Genomic DNA, 21,534 nt, shown 5'->3' on the forward strand with positions numbered 1-21,534 from the left:
TACAGAACTTGGGACACACTGAGACCCCATGCTCTTGTTAAAAAAAAAAAAAAAGGAGAAACCAAGATGGTGGCATAAGGTATACACCTGTACGTGCTGCCTCTCACAACCACACCAAAACTATAACTAAAAGACAAAACGTCCATCACCCAGAACCATGGGAAAGCTGGCTGAATACAAGTTCTACAACTAGAAGGAAAAAGAAAAGAGCATTGAGTCGTGCATAAGCGCGGAAAAGCTGAGGTATGGAGGTGTGCGAATTGGGCTGGCGGCTGGCAGCTGGGTGCACTGCTTTTTTCAACCTGAAGGGAGACAAGCTCCTGATTACCCTGAACTCCAGTTTCTGGCGAGACTCTGGGGACCAAGACTCATACAGGGAAAAGCTGGACTGTCTGCAATCGGGTCGGAAAGTGAGGGTGGCTTTCTTGCAGAGGTGCACTCAACAATCATTGTTTACCTCGCTGGGGTGCGGGATGCAGGAAGGTGGAAACTTGGAGATGCAGAGACGGCTGACTGGCAGCCATTGCTGTTTGCCACTCCCTAGCCTAGTGACTCCCTGATTCCCTGCCCAGCACAATTTACAAACACACCCAAGCTCTGCGCAGCGGCTTTTGCATATAAATGGCCTGCCCTATTGCAGCTTACCCTAACAAACTGCAGCTCTGGTCAGACAGCTCCAAAACCTCCAAACACCAAGCGAAGAGGAGAAATCTGCAGTTCTCACTGTAGCTCCTGCTGGGTGACCTCAGAGAACAGCTGACCTGCACCCCATTGGAGATCCAGAAGCCAGTGTACCTATTGGTCAGTTTGAAACGACACCAGATTTCAACTCCTCACATCCATAAGTGACACATTCAAGAGGCAGACTCGGTGAGCACCAAAGCCCCACTGAAGCAAGTCCTGCCCCATAAGGGTGTCTCCAGCACAGTAGTTCTTCCATTATAGACACAGCACGTCCTCACAACCAATTGGCCTGGAGATCAATTCCTCCCAGTGTACCAATAGCAATCAAGGCTTAACTACAACAAGACTTTGCACTCAGCCCACAAAGGAGTGCATCAAGAGTGTCCACCTCAGGCAATAGGGGAGGCTGAACCACTGGGCCCTATAGGTCACTTACCACAGAAAACCACCCCATCAACACAGGGAAGCAGCAAAAGTGCAGAGACAAAGAAACATGTCACTCACTAATGAAAGAAATGGAGGAAAGCAAACTACTGGACATAGAGTTCAAAACCACATTTATAAGGCTACTCAAGAATCTTCTAAAAACCTCTGAGGAACTTAGTGAGACCTTTAAGGATCTTAATGAGAATGCCAAAAAAATAGAAAAGGACCAGTCAGAAATTAAGCATACACTGTCTGAAATAAAGAATATACAGAAAATCAACAGTAGATCAAAGGACCCCAAGAATCAAAACAAAGATCTGAAATATGAGGAAATAAAAAACACCCAACCAGAAAAACAAAAAGAAAAAAGAATCCAAAAATATGAAGATAATGTAAGGAGCCTCTGGGACAACTTTAAGTGTACCAACATCCGAATTATTGTGGTTCCAGAAGAAGAGAGAGAGCAAGATACTGAAAACCTACTTGAAGAAATAATGACAAAAAACTTTCCCTACCTGGTGAAAGAAATAAACTTACAAGTCCAGGAAAAGCAGAGAACCCCAAACAAGAGGAATCCAAAGAGGACCACACCAAGACACATCATAATTAAAATGCCAAGGGCAAAAGATAAAAAGAGAATCTTGAAAGCAGCAAGAGAAAGACAGTTACCTACAAGGGAGTACCCATAAGACTGTCAGCTGATTTCTCAACAGAAACTATGCAGGCCAGAAGGGAGTGGCAAGAAATATTCAAAGTGATGAACAGCAAGAACCTACAACCAAGATTACTCTACCCAGCAACACTATCATTTAGAATTGAAGGTCAGATAAAGAGCTTCACGGACAAGAAAAAGCTAAAGGAGTTCATCACCACCAAACCAGGATTACATGAAATGCTGAAGGGTATTCTTTAAGAAGAGGAAGAAGAAGAAAAAGGTAAAGATAAAAATTATGGACAACAAAATGACAACAAATACATACCTACCAACAAGTGAATCTAAAAATCAAGTGAATAAAAAATCTGATGAACAGAATGGACTGATGAATATAATAGAATCAGGGACATATAAAGGGAGTGGACTGACAATTCTCGGGTGTAAGGGGGTGTGAGGGTTGCGGGAAGAGATTGGACAAAAATCTTACACCTGTGGATGAAGACAGTGGCGGGGGATATGGGCATGGGGTGGGGTGGGGAATCAGGTGGAGGGGAGCTATGTGGGGAAAAAAGAGAAACATCTGTAATAATCTTAACAATAAAGATTTATTTAAAAAAAGAAAAAGAAACACACACACACGCACACACACACACACACACACACACACACACACACACACATGAAGTTCTCATCAGTGTATGGAATCTGTCCAGATTTGATGTTTGCTCCTTTGAGAGAAAAGAAAAAATGTACATGGAGAGAGGGTAGAAACTTCCCGTGTGTGTTAAATGAAATAGGGTGAGAACCATTATTTACAGCCGGATGAAGTCGGGCTCATGGGAACAAATGTGGAAACGATCACTTTCGAGAATGTTGCTTCTCCAGTCCTGTTTCTGAACATTGAGACCTAAAGAGTCAGGTCTCTGCACCCTCTTAGAAAGTTGCAGCAGGTGAGGACAGTGGGATTCACAGGTGTTATTCATGTGTTTGCACAAGCAAGAGAACTCCTGGGGGTTGGTCCTGCTCCTCCCCTGGGGTCCTGCTCCCCTGGTCTCCAGGTCCCTCCTGTTCCTCCTTGTCCTCCACTCCTATTGCCACATGTCCTGATGGCTGAGGACACCCCCCCCGCCCCCCCGCCCCCCCGCTCCGCCCCCCCCCCCCCCCCCCCCCCCCCCCGCCCCTCTTCCTCGGCTCCGGGCTGCAGGAGGAGGGAAACAGTGTCTGAAAACACTCAGAAAGTTACTTTCACTTCTCATTTCCCTGTTTGGGTGGAGCCTTCCCTGGGTGAGTTCACTCACTTCCTATTGCTCAGCAGCCACAGTGGACCCAGGCTGTGGAGACTGGAATGATTAGAGGTCCAGGCAGTGCCCAGGGGAGGACGATGGCCAGTGGGGGCAGCAACCTCCGCACCAGGTCAGTCTCTGTCTCCCTTCCTTTAACTTTCTGTCTGGCTGTGCTGCTGCTTTAGTGTGTGTTATTAGACACTCGTCTAAACCTTGACATCTGTCCTGCTTTACAAGGACACTGATGTGCAATGTAATGAAATGTAATGAAATGAAGGAATTGGATCTTTAAACTGCAGAGGGACAGCTGCTGGTGTGAGTGCAGCTGCCACAACCCACAGGACTCTTGTCTTACAGCTACTGCTCAGTTGTGGGCCATCTGGACTCCGCTATCGTTCCTGATGCTTTGAGGCAGCGATTTGTTATTTTCTTATGACCTTTGAATCCTCTCATTTCCCTCAGGCCCCCTATGGCCACCTTAAGTTGGCCAGTAGGGGAAGGCAATTGTGGATGATCAGGACAGCAGAGGAGGACAGTTAGGGACAACCTTGCTGGCAGGGGAGGGCAGTTGGGGGTGACCAGGCTGGTAGGGGAGGGCAGCTGGTGTTAGGGGCAATCAGGCAGGTAGGCAGGCAAGCAAGCAGTTAGGAGCCAGCAGTCCCGGATTGTGAAAGGGATGTCCGACTGCCGGTTTGGGCCCGATCCCTGGGAGATCATGCCTAAACCTGCAGTTGGACATCCCCTGAGGGTCCCAGATTGAAGAGGGTGCAGGCAGGGTTGAGGGACACCCCCCAACAATGCACAAATTTTTTGTACTGGGCCTCTAGTATCATTTAATGTTGTACCTTATTTTAGTATTTATATCAATACATTCATTTTCTTATCCTAATACTGTACATTACCTAAAACATATAAATATATATATTATTATATACAGTGTATGTAAATTGTGGTAATGGTAGGCATCACTGTTTTTTATATGAATGGCCTCATCATTTCAGTGGTTACTGCTGTATTTGTCATTTTGAGAGATTTTATATTGGGTCAGCTTCCATCAATTTCATGTAATTTTTCTAAAAATTGCTGCTAGGTATTTCCAATTTTTCTTTTTAATTAATTTATGGATATAACTAAATACTCTTTCTGCTTTTATTTTTTTAAATAAATCTTTATTGTTGAAAGTATTACATATGTTCCTTTTTCCCCCCATTGTCCTCTCCCACCCACCCCCCAAGCCTTCACCACCCTGTTGTTTGTGACTATGGGTTATTCATATATGCATATGAGTTCACAGATTGATCTCTCCCCTCCCACCCCACCCCAAACTCCCCTGCCTTCCCTCTGAGATTTGATATTCTGTTTGATGATTCTATGTCTCTGGGTCTATTTGTGTTCATTAGTTTATGTTGTTCATTAGATTCCACAATGGAATACCACTGAACAATAAGAGGAACAAACTTCTAGTCACCCAACAACATGAATGATGAGCAAAAGAACTCAGACATATATGCTTATATGATATATTATTCCACTTATGAAATACATGATATATTATTCCACTTATGAAATGCTTATCTTACATAATAAAAAGGTAATATTTAAATTACCATCACTCCACTACGCCCACGATTGGGCCAGTGGGAGACACAGGGGGCGGGACTTGGGGTGGCTGGGGTGGTGATTGGGCTGGCAGGACCCTGAGCTCGCGTTGCCAGCGGCGACGCGAGCTCAGCGTCTGGGCCATGGCTGTGCTGTGGCACAGACAGGCCTCTGGGGCAGCGAGCCAGCGTTTTGGAGGTTTGGAGGCGGCGGGGGTGGGGTGGGGGGGGGGTGGGGTGGGCGGGCGGCGCGGCTCCCCGGGGAGGAGTCTGGCGGCAGTTGGGACGCAGGAGCACGTGGTGGCGGCCCCAGCCTTCCTGAGTGGGAGGCAAAGGCAAGACCCTGGCCTGGGCTCCGGCTGCAGGAGGACCATGCCCCCACCCCGCCTCGCCCTAGGGGCCCAGGGACTTCGGAGCTGCCGACTAGCGGACAGACAGCTTACACGTGCATGATTAAATCATGCACTGGGCTTCTAGTATATATATAAGCATAGATGGTATATTATTCCACTTATGAAATCTGTCATAGGCGACAGGAAAGTATGATAATAAAAAGAAGAGCAATGTTTGCAACAGAGAGGTTGCTTGGCTCGAGGTGGTCAGGATACAAGTTGAGGGATGAAGGGGACATTTCCCTATTCTTCATTTTTCAAATGGCACATCAGTATTCAGCACCATGTCTCCCTTTCAATCTCTACCACCTTCAAGATTCCACAGGGCAAACTGGTTGCCTGCAGGGAGCAACCTTTACTTTCAGTAACAATTATGCTCCTCTGACCATTTTTTGTTGAAATCTATCATTTACACATTGCCCCCTGCCATTCTATTTGTCATTGTGAAGTCAATTTTTTAACTCTCATTTTAGTGGCATTTTAATAAGAGAGAAACACAAATGGTTTCTTTCCTATCTTTAAACAAGAAACTTGTTTTCATAGAATTTGCCAAATTAATGTGACATTATTATTCCTTGATGCATATTGGATACTGGAAAGAGCCAATAATTTTCTTCTAGTTCCAAAAAGGAAGCTTATGTGTCTTCATGATTTAGGAATACAAAATGCCTATTAAAACTTTATTATTAGCCCAGCCGACGTGGCTCAGTGGTTGTGCGTCCACTTATGAATCAGAAGGTCAAGATTAAATTCCTGGTCATGGCACATGCCTGGGTTTCAGGCTCAATCCCCAGTAGGGGGCCATGCAAGAGGCAGCCAGTTAATAATTCTCACTCATCATTGATGTTCCTATTTCTCTCTCCCTCTCCCTTCCTCTTTGAAATCAATAAAAATATATTTAAAAAACAAAACATTATTACCAAAGAAATAAAATATTCAACTAAGAAGCAGAATTACAGACTCAGGTTTACAATTACTTTCACAGGAAACAGCAGCCACTTCTGAAATTAAGATGTCTAAAAAGATTCATTTTATACAACAACTAGAGACCTAGTGCATGACATTCGTGCACTCGGGGGAGGGGTGTTCCTCTCAGCCCAGCCTATGGCCTTTAGCAGTTTGGGAGCACTCAGGGGATGCCCGACTGATGGCTTAGGCAGGAGCGGGCCTAAGCCATCAGTTGGACATTCTTAGAGCTGCTGCAGAGGTGGGAGAGGCTCTAGCTACCGCTGCTGCACTTGCCAGCCATCAGCCCAGCTTGTGGCTGAGTGGTGCTCTCCTTGTGGGAGCGCACTGACCACCAGGGGGCAGCTCATGTGTTGAGCGTCTTCCCCCTGGTTGTCAGTGCACGTCATAGCAACTGGTCATTCCACAATTCGGTCAATTTGCATATTACCCTTTTATTATATAGGATAGCACAGACAGATATATATTAACATAAAGCAGAAGTTACAGGAAAAATTATTGCTATTCTTGTGAAATTTCAGTTTATGCCTTATCATATAATTATTAAACCATATCTAATCATTTATGAACTAGTTTTAAAATTCAGGATGCTATTTCTCTTAACTGATATATGTCAGGGAGGGAGCACCATGTTTTTATCTTTTTGAGATTTATTTTCTCTTAGTTGTTAATTAAGATACATTTTTAAGCTTACAATCTATTTTTATACCGTTGTTTCTTATTCCTCTGTGGATGACCTGTTCAGTCCATCTCACTTTTGTACAAATTAAAACGTTTTATTTTATTTTATTTTATTTTTTTATTGATTTTTTACAGAGAGGAAGAGAGAGGGACAGAGAACCAGAAACATCGATGAGAGAGAAACATCTATCAGCTGCCTCCCGCACACCCCCCACTGGGAATATGCCCGCAACCAAGGCACATGCCCTCGACCGGAATCGAACCTGGGACCCTTGAGTCTGCAGGCCAATGCTCTATCCACTGAGCCAAACCGGTTTCGGCTAAAACGTTTTGATAATACATTGCAGTATGTTTGGTATAAAATAACTTTACAATGGCTTTGATCATGACAGGCTTGCATTCTTTCTAACCCACCATGCTTCATTTTATTATATTTTTGTATATTGCTTCCATTCTATTTGTTCTAATCTTTATTCAGGACCACTTATTTTAATTATATTTGTTCTTCATAGCCTATCTATCCTTCATATATAAAATGTTACAGCATATCAAAACCTTGATGGCCATTTTATCATGGTATCTCTTCTCCCTAGGATGTCTGCAGAAGATGAGAACATAGAAAACAAACGTATCAATGACATTGCATTCACATACTTCAAAAAATATAAGGTGGAGATTTCAGACGCAATAAAAACAACATTTCCTTTCCTTGAACTTCTCCGTGACCATAAATTCATCACCAATGAAATGTATGAAGTAAGTGAGGTTTATTATGTTACAATCTGATAAAACAACCCCAAACTAAATTATACTTTGGTATCCTGGAATTAAACATCAGAGCACAACTGGGCAACTGATGAGCCACCTATGAGTGGAGTCCTTCCAAAGTACTGCTATTAAATGTTCCTATAAGGTCAAAAGAGAGAAGAGAAGCAGTCATTACTGGAGATAGTCCTGATTCTAACTGAAGGAATGGTCTCCATGGTGGCCCCTTGGAAATGGGCAAATAGCACTGGAGATAGGATCTGAAGTGGGTGTACAATGCTTTCTAGAAATTATATATACAGTGTAATATAAACTAGAAGTTAAACATAATATCAATGAATGGGTGACTAAGTTGAATGACTTCATTTAATAAAATAATAATTGACATAACATTTCATTTCAGTGAACATCAATTTAAATACTTAGACCTGAGAATATTAAGATCCACAGAGAATTAATGTGGGACAAATTTGAAAGTAGATGCTTGCTATTCTTTCAACAACAGTTTTCAGTTTCATTTCTATTTTTCCCCTTTTCTTTAGGTATTTATGGAGTCTTAGAATTTAGGTTAATTTTAGCAAAAGACGTAGGTGGAGATATAGAGATGCACGTCTTCACTTTCCCTGTGCATAGGCTTTCTTTATGGCAAAGTTCACAGGAGCTTCCAGGCCAAGTCAGTCCTGGGGAAGGGACAAGGGCTGTCCAGTCAATAGAACAGCAGCTCACACCCACTAAGTCTATTCCTAAGACATTTAGCCAGACTCTGAAAGGGCTACATATTACTTCACTTGAAACCATTTTTGTTCTTCCTAATGGCTCCTTATTCCATCTCATGTAAATGAGGGTGAGGAGCTCAAATTCACAAATGGGTGCTTCCTAGGAGGAAGGATTTAGTTGTTTCACTTAGTAGCCACACAAATATAGAGAAATTCTATAACTGTATGTGAGAAGATACCTATGTTGGGAAATTATTATGCATTAACAATAAAATCACTTTCTAGGGCTCTTCTGTAACTTAAAAGTCTATATTTATGTTTTCTCCATTCACTGTTTTTAAGAAATCTCAAGAATCTTTTAAAAAACGGTTTTCTGTACATGAAGTCATATATGATGTTCTCAGTGAACTGGAGAAGAAATTTGACATATCTCTTCTGGGAGCACTGTTCAGCAAGATCATCATGAGGAATTACCCCAATTTATTTCGCATTTACAAAATATTCTACAAAGGTAATTAGGTTTATTACCTACATTTTGATGTTTAGGGCCAATTTATTCCCACAGGTATATATTGAGTGTCTACCATGTGTCAGACAAGGTGCTGAGTAGTGTGGATGTAGCAGTTAAGAAAAGACATATAATGAGCCTCTCAAAGTTTATGATATAATGGCTAGAATACAAACACCCAGCTGCAAATCTGCTTAACTGGGCATTTAAAGTCACAGGATTACCAGAGCCATAGGGACATCAGATTTACTTAGAAGAGCACATGACAAGAAACATAACATCCCCAAAGGGCAGCATTAGTTGCTCCTCTTCTATGGGACCATTTGCAAAGTTCCACACAGCAGTCCACAAAGTTGAATACAACCTGCTTCAAGTGATGGCTTAGATGTGGGTGCTGGATCCACCCTGATTTAGCTACAGCATGCATAGCAGAGTCAATATATTATGGAACAACTCTGTGGTCATAACTTTTAGAGATTGCTCAAGGAACAGTTGAGTTAAAACAGTCACCACATTGAAGGAAGACAAAAAATGGATTATAGTTAACATCTAGTTCCTCCCAAGCCACATGCAATTTACCTACCTACAGTCACTGGTCATTTTTAACTCTAAGCTCAGTGTTGACCTATTAACACAGAAGAAAGGCCACCTACATCAGGTTTCCAGAGTAGTGAGCAAGATCAAATTTCCTCTTGAGGAAGTAGAAATGGTCTTATTAACTCATTCTTCACAAAAGGAGTGATTAACAATCAAATAATCAAAAAACCAATTGCTCTGCCAGAAATGGTTTTTGATACTATACAATATTACTGATTTGATTCTTTACTTTTTCCCTGAGGTGGCATGATTTCATATTTTTTATTGGTTCTCAGTAAAGAAGATGTCCTTCAATAATTTTTGTTAGACTTGCCTAGAAAAATTTTTTATTCTACATACTTTTGGTCTCAAAAAGATCTCCAAGTAACGCTGGAGAATTAAAAAGAAAAAATGATATGAACTGAGGAATGTAATGCCACAGGAGCAAGCATAGAGTGTTAAAGAGTCCATGTGTATGCAGAACAAGGACAAATTAGATTAATCTCAGAGTGAGAAGCAGATTGTGGGAGTTTATTCAAATGGGATAAATATAAAAGAAGATTTTGGAGGTCTGGCTTCAAAAATTAAGTAATTTGATGTTATCTACTACACAGTAAAGAGATAGTCCAGGTTTATAAGGTTAATAAGTATGGGATTATTGCCCCAGGAGGTACCCCTGCCATCAGCCCTTAGGCATATTGTCTAACTGCTTCCCTCCATCTCTTCCCCGGGTACCTCCAGAGACCTGCACCAAGGATTACTGGTGTATTACCTTCCTCCATATGTTTGCTGAGCTACCTACATGCAGTAGCCCAAGGCTGGTGCTGTGTTCTCCCCTTTTTAGCAGTCTTCCAAGATCCCTGGTCCAGGTATCTTGGGATGTCCACCTGTGCCATAATATTCAAACCCTGCTTTCATCTTCAAAGAGTGCCCTTTCTTTGTCCTGGGATCTGGGTGCCCCTGGGACATCTTTCTAGTTGCTCCCAATGTCCTCTGATTTGTCTCTTTGGGAAGCACTCATCCTCCATGACTCAGTTAAGCCAAAACCTTCTCTTGTCCATCCATATTTTTAAAGATTTGGGATTTTATCCTCTTTTATACACATATACCTCTTTGTTTTCCTCACAAGGAAATCCCTCTCTTTTTCTTTATAGATAAAACAATTCAGTAAATACATTTCAAAATAATTAGTACATTATTTATTTTGACATATGCTTTCCTGGCCAGCTGAAATTTTTTACATGAGTAACAAGCTCACGATGCTATCACAACTCTTTTATCTTGAAATTCAAGTGACTCTTTTCTGTGTGGGAGCATAAGGGCTCCTTAACAAAGTCATTGACTTTCTGTCCCAGGAATGAAAAGGGAACATTACCAACAGGATTGGGACCCACTGAGTACTGAGTGACCCAAGGGTTGGAAATTCCTAAATGTGTAATTTCAGATGACTCTTGTTCCATAAAGATCTCTAATTATCTTCTTTTCTTGCCCTATTTTCAGCGATACCAGACATAGAATTCCTCCTAGAAAGTGATGGAGAAGAATACGCGGAGAGGCCTAATGAACATCTAAGCCTGGAACAAGGTAATAGTAAACAGATAGAAACTGATTCTCCTCTGCTAAGAGGAAAGGAGAATGGTAAGTGGGCCTGAGTCTTGAGTGGAGTTTGGGAATCAGGGAAGACCTGTTGAGGAGCATGGAGAAGGCAGGGAGGGCTGTTTGTATGAGAGTCTGACCAGGGGCTGATCCTGGAGGAGGAGCTCTGACAAGAGATCTTGGACCCAATAACCAATACAGAGGAATAGGAACCCAGTGTGTTGGAAAACCAGATTTAAAGACAATGCTGACCTTGAGGTAACTGTGATTTAGAGAGACCCTGCAGGAGAAGATGAGTGTGGAGCAGTGAAGGGCTAAGAACTATGGTCCCAAGGTCAACATCACATAAAATATTCTGGCTGATGGTAGAAGAAGAGACTGATTAAAATGTGGGAGATGCTGTTCAAGAGCAGAAATAGTCAAGGAGATTGGCAGTCATATAGGAAGGGAAGAGAGGAAGTAATAAGATGTGCAGGAGGGGATGTGGGTATTTTGAGAGAGAGAAGGAGGGGAAATGAAAGATAGGAGAAAGGATTAACAGACACAATAACAACAACCATAATTACTAAGAGCTCACTTACAGACCACTGGCAGTTGTGGGCTTAGTGCTCGCTGCTCTTGGGGAGAAGTATCAATCTCTGTCCATTTGCAGAAAAGGAGACTGAAATCTCAGAGGCCCTGTATGTAGTTGGCCTGGGATCAAAGAAGTAAGATGAATCCAGGGTTTCTGAACCTAGAACTTGTGTGCTTAACCCTATACACATCCAGATAACCTCACGGAAAAGACAGAATTATGAGTCAAAAGAAGGGAAACATGTGCAGAGAGAAAGATACAGAAAGAAGAATATCAGTAGCTGGAGGAAACATAGGAGAAGTAGACATTGAATCTCATAAAAAGGCCAACAAGACAGAGAAACAGACATGTATATGGAGGGTGTGGTGTGAAGGAGGCTCGGACAAGGAGACATGACTTTGTAGGAAGTCAGATAAGTCTACCAATCGGGGGTATACCTGGCAACAAAAACAGGTTTCCTATGGCTGTGGGTGACAAGAAAAGCCATTGCTGGTTACTAAGTGGCTCCGGAATGATCTCAGTGAGATGGCCTGGCTGAGGACAGAGGGCAGCTGTTGGCATGAGTTGAGTAGGATCCTCCAGGTCCAGATAGACTCTGTATTGATACCTGGGGAGGGAATCTTGAACTCCAACTTTATAAAGATTAAATTGGATTAGGGAAGAATGGCATAGCCCATACTTCAATTAATGAAATAAACCTTTCATTTCTTCCCCCAGGAACTGGTGGTAATTCACATCAAAGACCGATGTTGTTAGGCCCAGATGCCTGGAATTACAATGGTCTGTTCCTATTGACTATTCTGTGACCCTTTGTTGTTCTTGTCTCATCTGGCAGGTGCTATGGTGAGGGAGTGGGGGGCAGGGAGGTTGCTTCTTTTTAGTAATAATTGCCCAGAATAGTCAGTCTTTGCATTGGCAATTTCTCCAAGGATTTAGAAAACAAAGTCTTCATTTTCTTGGTGGCCTGGGAGGGTCACTCCTTCCATACTCCTGAAATACACTGGTTTCTAGCTTCTGTCAGCCTAGGTCTGGACGTAATGCCCATGCACTTGGCTTCACAGTTTTCTGCCTCTTTCTTGCTTGTATCTGGCTGCAGCCTTGCTTTGACATTACGTCCAGTGGTGCCCAGCACTGCAGTGAGGGTGTTTGGGTAGTGGTGATGAGTGTGTTCCCTCTAAGCCAGGATCTCTCACCTGTTGGGTTCCTCACACAGGACCATGGACGCCATGTGCCTCCTGAGCAAACCCTCTCCCATCATCTCTGGGGCAGCAGGCCTGGAGCTGCTCTAAAAATACCATAGAAGTCATTATCATGTAGCTTGTATTGGGATGTGTTATTTAAGAAAGGATGTTCTAAATTAGTAATACATTTTTATAAAAGAAAAAAAACCCTTCAGAATGTTTTGAAAGCACCACTATAGTTTTAGCTATTAACATTTAGGGGGAAAAGTTAATATTTAAGAATATAAAATATCTACCAGGCATCAATCCATATTCTTAGCAGTTCACCTACCAGGGTAGCTGGTGGGTATGTGGGGGGGGGGGAGGGATGAAAGGAATAATGATAAATAATGAGCAGAGAAGGGATTCAGTGTGTGTGTGCACAGGTATTAAGTGTGGAGGGAGGAGAAAAAGATATTATAACTCTAATGATGCACAACTAACCACCAATAAAAAATGTCAAAGTGTCTGACTCACCTGGGACAGTTGACTGTGACCAGCACAGGTAAGGAGAAAGCTATGCCTCAGGCCCCTTCCCCAAGAGGAGGATCCAAGGAACTATGGATGTGACACAAAACATGAACCAGGGCCCAGGTACTATGTTAATTGTAGGAATGACTATTGAAACCATCTTTACATAAATCATTTTGCTTAGAAAAATAGCACTAAATGAAAAAATCTAAGCTGCTCTGAAAAGATATTTATCTTTTCATGCACTAGTGAGGTTAAATGGAAACAGAGTAGAGTGGGCTGATGGAATAAAAAAATGGGCAGGGGAGGTTCACCATGGAAAAGGAGGTATGCTGGTCCTGGGTGGTTTACTAGTGGATTCATTCCTTATGGGTTCCTGCTCTGCTCTGCCCTCTATCTTTGGCCACAGACTCTGTGGACTTGCTTGTCATCTCCCTTGCTACTGCTTCTTGCTGAGCTCCTAACCTGGGTGATGCCAGAAAGAGAGTGGAGGGGGAGGGAGCAAGAGAGAGGCATGGTATTTCCCCATCACAGTCTTGGGCAGCAATTCTGGCATTGGCTACATCTCCCATGACTCTACCTCCCACCAACCAGTCCAACCATGGTCTAGCTTTCACTTATCCAGTGACCTTGACACATGATCTCACCCTAGATCCCTCCCATAGCATCCTGTTGACTATTCTGTGGGTTGCCAAATTCCTGCATTTGGAATTGTCAGCTCTACCATCAGGTGTATAACTAATCCCCGGGATTCAATTTCGTCTGATCCAAAAGCTTAGAGAGCTTTGTATTTTCCTGTTAGATTCTGATTGATGCAGGGATTGACTAAAATATCTATTAATCTAAACGTGGTCTAGATACAGCCCCACCTGAACATGGACTCTTAGAGCACCGCCATGACACACAAGAGATAAATGCAACTGAAACAGGTACAACCAGTGACAACAGGGATGCACTAAAAAGCCAACAAACAAATGAACAATGTGCCCAAGAGTCGAAGACAGCAGGTAAGACTGAGTGGCTGGGTTTGATGAGTGTGGAGGGGAACTGGCAGGTGGAGGGATTTGGTATTGTAGGTTAAGGCACAGGGAAGACTATGGTGATGATTGAATGCTAGAAAGTCAAATATAAAGAAAGACAAAGTAGATGTAGAAAAGGCATTCACAGTTCACAGGAATAATTAAGAAACAGAAATAGAAAACATAACAGAGAATAGATAAACTGAAAAAAAAACCAGGAGGGCCACCTGCAAGAAGGATCTCACTCTCAGGACCTTCTTGTGTCCTCGGCACCTACAGTACTTCACCCTGGACCCTAATGGGCTCTGGGGACACTGATAAAAAATATAGAGAAAAGAAGTAGGGAGAGAGAAAAATGCAGAGGGCAATAATAGCAATAAATAGAAAAAATGGGGGGAGATACAAAGAGAACTATGTCGAAAAGGAGTAAAGGACAATGAATGAAGACCTGGTAGAGAGTGAATCAGGTAGAGAGAGAGGGCCAAGCATTGCTGATTTGAGAATCACCACAAAGAATGCACAAAGGGATGTTCCTAACACCATTAAGAAGGAAATGTGTCCACAAAATAAAAATGGCCCTGGAACCCACTCAGATAAAAATAGGCCTCTCCCCCGGACAGTAAAACATGTACAATTAAGAGAGGCACAAAGTGCCCGTCATTGTGGCTCAGTAGTTCAGCATCCACCCAGGAACCAAGAGATCGCCAGTTCCATTCCAAGTCAGGACACATGCCCGGGTTGATGGTTGGATCCCCAATAGGGGTATGTGCAGGAGGCAGCTGATTGATTATGTTTCTCTTGCATCGGTGCTTCTACTTCTCTATCCCTTTCCCTCCCCCTGTCTCTAAAAATCAATAAAAACATTTTTTTAAAAAAGAGACACAAAGAAAGGACAGAGTTGAAGAGCAGGAAAGGACATCGGTGGGGGAGTCTTCCCTTGCAGTGAAAATACAGGGAGAAGGGCTTGTTGATTGTCATGAGGGTGCTCACTCCCTTTGGGGAGGCAAATGAAATTCTTCATTTATTACAATTTTGTCCAGGAGCAGAGCTACTCCACCATGGAAACCAAACCAATTCCTGCTCTGTAGACCTGGTGCATATAAAGAAGGGAAAGCCATTTTTAAATTCAGGAGTTGAATGTGAAACCCAAGAAAGGACTGACTGTAACCAGGAATCTGACATAATAGGTAAGGCTGACTGAAAGAATGTGTGATGTGAATCCCCATACCAGGCAAGGATCTGAGACATGTCATCAGGGCCCTTGGAGACAGTAATGGTGGCCTTGTTAGAGGTAGAGAGGGGAGGGAACAAGTGCCTTATGCAGGGAGTTCAGTAGGAAAATGTCCTCAGTAATTTGAAAAAAATATCAAAAACAGGAATGGTAAATGTATATATTGATATCAGAGAGTATATTTCTATATTCAAAGACAGGAAGATATTGGGGTAAGAGTTAAAGAAAAAGGAAAAGTTTCGGAGAGATAAGATATTCATGAAAGGATATGCCAAAAAACACACAAACAACATCTAGGACTGGTATAAAGAGATACCTTTGCCAGAAACAGGCATATTTAGCAAAAAGGAATTGAACCAAGAGAGTTTGCTCAGGGTGATGTGCAATTGATGCAATGTGTGAACCAATAAATTAAATTTAAAATGATATTAAATAAATAAGCATATTAACAATATATAATTTGATGCCACTTTTAAAGTTAGGCTTTATATATGTATACCTCTCTCTGAAACATCTTTCTAGTTTAGTGAATATATAGATATGTTTGAAATGATGCAAAGAAAGAAAGAGGTACACTGAGGGTGGAGATAATAGAAAGAGAATGGAGGTAAGAGGTAAAGTGAAAATCTGAGTTGAGGTAGAATGTGGATGGGGATAGCAGGATGAGCAAGGGGGTAAAGGGTAAGAAAAGTGCTGCAGGATGGGCAAAGCTACCCTCTGTGCCTGAACTTCACCACCTTCTGGGTAGGACCTGGAGCAACCTGCAGGTCACCCACATCAGGCACAACCAGAAGGACCTGAGTTAACTTGGCTTCTAGGTCTTCCTAGTGATCTCATGAAGGGTTTCCAACCAGGGGCTATGTGGCCCCACCCCATGACACTAGGGTTTTTTTGTTTTGTTTTGTTTTTGTCTTGTGTGTGTGGTTTTTTGTGTGTGTGTGTGTGTGTGTTTTCTTTTCTTATTTTTGCAGTGATCGACAGTCAGGACATTGAAGAATTTACTAATAAAGATGAGCTTCCCAAAGGAACCACCTTAGCATTGAAACGGGAGACAGGTGAGGAGGTGGGAGCTCAAGGCTTGGGGTGCAGGAACCTCAATTAAGAGGCACTGTTTCCTGAGGCATCAATTCTCAGTTCATCCTATACCACAGACCCAATTTATCCTGGAATCCCATTCTCTGTGTTTATTTTACCTGACCTTTGGGATGTGCAAGTAATAAATCATTATATTTATATTTTTAAAATAGGTGGCCTATTAATTCATAGGTCCTATAAATCAACCAATGCATCCATCTATTGATTATATAGTAGTTATAGGCTAGTGAAGTAGTGAATTTATTTTAAAACTAATTCTGTGACTATAAAGTGTTGGGTTTATACAGTGATTTCTACAGAGAAGAGAAAGCTAAATATTTCTTTATTGGAAAGTCATATTGTCACCTAATCACAAAGTTTGAATAGTGTTGAGGGTCAATTCCTCCAGCTCTCCTGTGTTAGCAGAAATGGATAAGGTGTTTTGAAACCCAAAATGTTGTTTTTAGAGAGTTCTCCAGCAAGTCATGACATATAGAATGACTTTACAAAGGATCTTTGCAAATAATGTCTTACCTTTTCCTTTACAATAACCCTGAGGAGTGAGAAAGATGGCCATTATTACTCTTGTTTCTAGATGAGAAAACAAAATCACACAAATGTTTCAAGTCTTCCTCAAAGTCACATGGAGATAAAGGGAAGGACAAAACTAGGTTCCTGGATTCCTGTTATTTCCTTTGTAAATCTGGAGCTCAAAACAGTTATCAAAATGTTTTTTCCTGCCGAAACCGGTTTGGCTCAGTGGATAGAGCGTCGGCCTGCGGACTGGAAGGTCCCAGGTTCGATTCCGGTCAAGGGCATGTACCTTGGTTGCGGGCACATCCCCAGTAGGGGGTGTGCAGGAGGCAGCTGGTCGATGTTTCTCTCTCATCGATGTTTCTATCTCTCTATCCCTCTCCCTTCCTCCCTGTAAAAATCATTAAAATATATTTTTTAAAAATGTTTTTTCCTCAATCCTGTGTATAGCATGAGTAGTCATCAGATCTGTAGCACTTTAGTGGACAAAGTGGTGATTGCTTTTCCCTTCCTACTTTCCCAGAGGTATTAGAAACATGTCTTTTGAGGTAAACCCACTAGGAGAAGAGCAAAACACAAATAAAGATGTTCCCTAGTCTTGATGTTACAACAAGACAACATCCTACATAATAAAAGGGAAGTATGCAAATACATCACTCCGCTACGCCCACGATTGGGCCAGCAGGAGGCGCGGGGGCGGGACTTGGGGTGCCAATCGCGCTGGCAGGAGGAGCTGGGAGCGGAGACTCGCAAGTGATCCCTGGCAAGCCGAGCTGGCTTGGGCTGGGGGATCTCAGGCCGCCAGGCCTTGCCCCCAAGCCGAGCCAGCTTGGGCTGGGGGTGCCTCAGGCTGCCAGGGCCTGCCCCCAAGCGCGATGGCTCTCAAGCCAGGCCGGTTTGGGCTGGGGTCTCAGGCCGTTAGGCCACGCCCCCAAGCCGCGTGATGGCTGGCAAGCCACAATGGCTTGGTCTGGGGGAACTCAGGCCTCCAGGCCTTGCCCCCAAGCCGCGCGATGGCTCTCAAGCCCCGCCGGTTTGGGCTGGGGTTTCAGGCCGCCAGGCCTCGCCCCCAAGCCGAGCCAGCTTGGGCTGGGGGTGTCTCAGGCTGCCAGGGCCTGGCCCCCAAGCGTGATGGCTCTCAAGCCCTGCTGGTTTGGGCTGGGGTCTCAGGCTGCCAGGGCCACGCCCCCAAGCCGCGGGATGGCTGGCAAGCCACACAGGCTTGGGCTGGGGGAACTCAGGCCTCCAGGCCTCGCCCCCAAGCCGCTTGATGGCTCGCAAGCCCCGCCGGTTTGGGCTGGGGTCTCAGGGCGCCAGGCCTCGCCCCCAAGCCGAGCCAGCTTGGGCTGGGGGTGTCTCAGGCTGCCAGGGCATGGCCCCCAAGCGCCATGGCTCTCAAGCCCCGCCGGTTTGGGCTGGGGTCTCAGGCTGCTAGGGCCATGCCCCCAAGCCGTGGGATGGCTGGCAAGCCACACAGGCTTGGGCTGGGGTCTCAGGCCGCCAGGGCCACGCCCCCAAGCCGAGCTGCTTGGGCTGGGGTCTCAGACCGCCAGGGCCTGGCACCCAAGCCGCATGATCCCTGGCCGAGGCGGCTGCCTGGGCTGGGGTCTCATTCCTGCAGGGCCGGGCACCCAACTGCATGATCACCCAGCCAGCAGCAACGGCAGGGTGGTGCACCCCCACCAAGCTATCTTCAGGCCAGTGAAGGCAGCCTGGGCTGGAGACGCACACCCCCACCGGACTATCCACAGACAGGCTGAGATGGCAGCCTGGGCAGGGGTCTCAGCTTGGCTGGACTGAGGCAGCAGCCTGGGCTGGGGTCTCAGCCTGGCCAGGGCCCCATCCCCTGCCAGCGGTGGCAGCCTGGGGTCCCAACCATTGAGTCACATCAGCCAGGCAGATATGGAGGAACCTTAAATGTTTCTTTTTTTTATAATATATATTTTATTGATTTTTTACAGAGAGGAAGGGAAAGGGATAGAGAGCTAGAAACATCTATGAGAGAGAAACATTGATCAGCTGCCTCCTGCACACACCCCACTGGGTATGTGCCCCCAACCAAGGTACATGCCCTTGACCAGAATCGAACCTGGGACCCTTGATTCTGCAGGCCAATGCTTCATCCATCCGCTGAGCCAAAACAGGACTGTCCAATATGCTAAAGAAAAAACCCTATCTAATAAAGAGGGAATATGCAAGGGAGGGCATTTGGGGGTGACCGGGGTATCAGGGACTGGCAGGGAAGTGGTTAGGGGGTGATCAGGCTGTCAGGCATAGTGGTTAGGGGCAATCAGGAAGGCAGGCAGGCGAGTAGTTGGGAGCCAGCAGTCCTAGATTGTGAAAGGGATGTCCGACTGCCTGTTTAGGCCCGATCCTATGGATCGGGCCTAAACAGGCAGTCGGACATCCCCCAAGAAGTCCCAGATTGGAGAGGGTGCAGGTTGGGCTGAGACACACACACACACACACACACACACACACACACACACACACAAACACACACACGTGCACGAATTTCGTGCACCGGGCCTCTAGTTGTAAATAATACTTTTATTCTAATAGTTCTCAATATCTATCAATGTAAAACGTAAGTTTCCTTCAGTTTATAGAGAGTGCACATTGTGACTGTGACTTAGTGTAGGCAAAGTGCTCTGAAAAGTGGTCCCCAAATAGGGCTATAGCTCAGACACAAGAGACCATTTCAAGGGGCACCAGGGGGTAGAAGAGGCTCCCGACCAACAAGTTTCTCAGCACGAGATTTCCAAGGTCTCCCCACAAAGAAACAGCAGATGAAGGGAGTGTGAAATGGCAATAGAAGGGTGAGAGTTAGAACAGAGAGAAGTGTAGGAAGGTAAAGTTCAAATGGAGCACAGGGACTATTTGCGATTGGCTTGTCTCTGCTATGGGGACATTAAATAGAGTATCACTAACCTACAACGCAGGTGACTTAAAGGGACAGACCAGGTGGCCTGTGCGCAGTCGATGGTATATATGGGTTTTTGAAAAATTTCAAGTTGTCTTAGGGAATTCCATGCTGAATTGGTTCCGTGGTCACACACTAAGACATCTAGGAATCCTACTCCTTAGGACTAGATCCCTTAGCGTCAGTCACACAGAGAGGAGAGACCCAAAAAGGCACCTGTTCATGACACTAAACTGTATCAGATAAGATTGTATTTCTGGACAAATATCCACAGTCTAAATCTGGAGCTCTGTTTCCATGATGAATCTTTTTCTGAGGTTCTCTATAAGCATTGATTCATTACTTCTGGGATACAATTTTAAGCATTTAGCTATTTCAATCCTATTGGAATATAGGAGGAAGCAAGAAGCATTATAATTGGTTGTTTGACTAGATGAGTGCAACCAATTGATATATTGAAAAAGAAGCAATAATACACTAGTAAATAAGTCTTTTTTACTACACACTATCATTTATTAATACCAAAGAGTTTATATTCTATAAAGCAAAGTGAGCACAATATTTCACTGTTGACAATAGTGTCATTAATATGAAACTTAGAACGTCTTGAAAGTATAATTTGTGCTAACATTAATTACTTCTGGAAAACATGGTTTAGACCAACTACTTTCAAACTTAAATAATACTTAAACGGTTGACTTACATTTTGACTTGTCACAGGGCTTTTGTGAATAAAAGTTCATTCCTTTCCATATAAACCTTAACAGAGAGACAGGGTACATAGGTTATCCCAGCATTCATAGTGAAAGAAACTGGAGATGATAATGTTTGAGGGTCATTTACAATTTCACATGGAAAGTAAATGGAAGCACCAGGCAGGAGCCCAGCACTGTGGGGCTCAGGGGAGCACCAGAACTGGGTTCAAGTGAGAGAAAGAGAAATATGATCATCTCAACTTTGACATTATCACAAACCCTATCTGCTGTGTTAGTTGTCATAGACTCTGTAAGACCACTGCAAACAATTACTGTTCTCTCTCTTTTACTTTATAGAGTCCATGGATTTCAGAAAATCACCTACATCTGGAAAAGTACTTTGCAAAACAGGTAAGAGCAAGCAAATAAGAACTTTTCTTGGTGACAAATGAATAGTGTTTTCTACAAAAGATTCATTCTAATTTTTGCTACTTAGTTTATAGTAAAATACAAATTTATTTTACTATAATATAGTTCATATTTTCACTTTTGTATTAGTTAGGCTAATGGCTGTGAGAAATAAATCTAAAGAGGCCAATCACTCAAACACAATAAAATTTCAATATTTTTATCAAGTAAACTTTCCAAACAGTTTTATTAAGGTGGTGGTGGCGGGGAGGGGGAAGGAACTTTATTTCACAAAGTCATTCTGGGAAGCATACAAATGAGAGATCTGCCTTCTTCAATAACAGATTTCTAAGACCACCTTGGGAAAGAAGCAGAGCTAAAATATAATATAATTACAGACATGAACACAAATCCATAAGCTACAGGTAAAAAAAGAAACTGAATGTAGTACATAATACAGGTTGCCAAAAGAAAACAGAGAAACTCTGGCCAGAGTGGCTCAGTTGGCTGAGCATCCTCACATGCACCCAAAGGTCACT

The 21,534-nt window shown here is 43.6% G+C and overlaps 1 protein-coding gene across 1 annotated transcript in view; it reads left to right on the top strand.

The window, feature by feature from the left end:
- Positions 1–3,081: 3,081 nt before the first annotated feature.
- Positions 3,082–21,534, top strand: part of LOC307106558 (uncharacterized protein) — a 49,629-nt gene continuing 31,176 nt past the window's right edge. The window contains exons 1-9 of the mRNA XM_079783124.1: positions 3,082–3,178; positions 7,279–7,441; positions 8,509–8,677; positions 10,751–10,834; positions 12,138–12,200; positions 13,969–14,118; positions 15,171–15,317; positions 16,333–16,416; positions 20,945–20,998. Coding sequence (XP_079639250.1) covers positions 3,111–3,178; positions 7,279–7,441; positions 8,509–8,677; positions 10,751–10,834; positions 12,138–12,200; positions 13,969–14,118; positions 15,171–15,317; positions 16,333–16,416; positions 20,945–20,998 — 982 coding nt within the window. The 5' untranslated portion in view covers positions 3,082–3,110. The remainder of the gene's footprint in view (positions 3,179–7,278; positions 7,442–8,508; positions 8,678–10,750; positions 10,835–12,137; positions 12,201–13,968; positions 14,119–15,170; positions 15,318–16,332; positions 16,417–20,944; positions 20,999–21,534) is intronic.

The sequence above is a fragment of the Cnephaeus nilssonii genome, assembly GCF_951640355.1.
Source record: "Cnephaeus nilssonii genome assembly, chromosome: 10".
Classification (NCBI taxonomy): Eukaryota; Metazoa; Chordata; class Mammalia; order Chiroptera; family Vespertilionidae; genus Cnephaeus; species Cnephaeus nilssonii.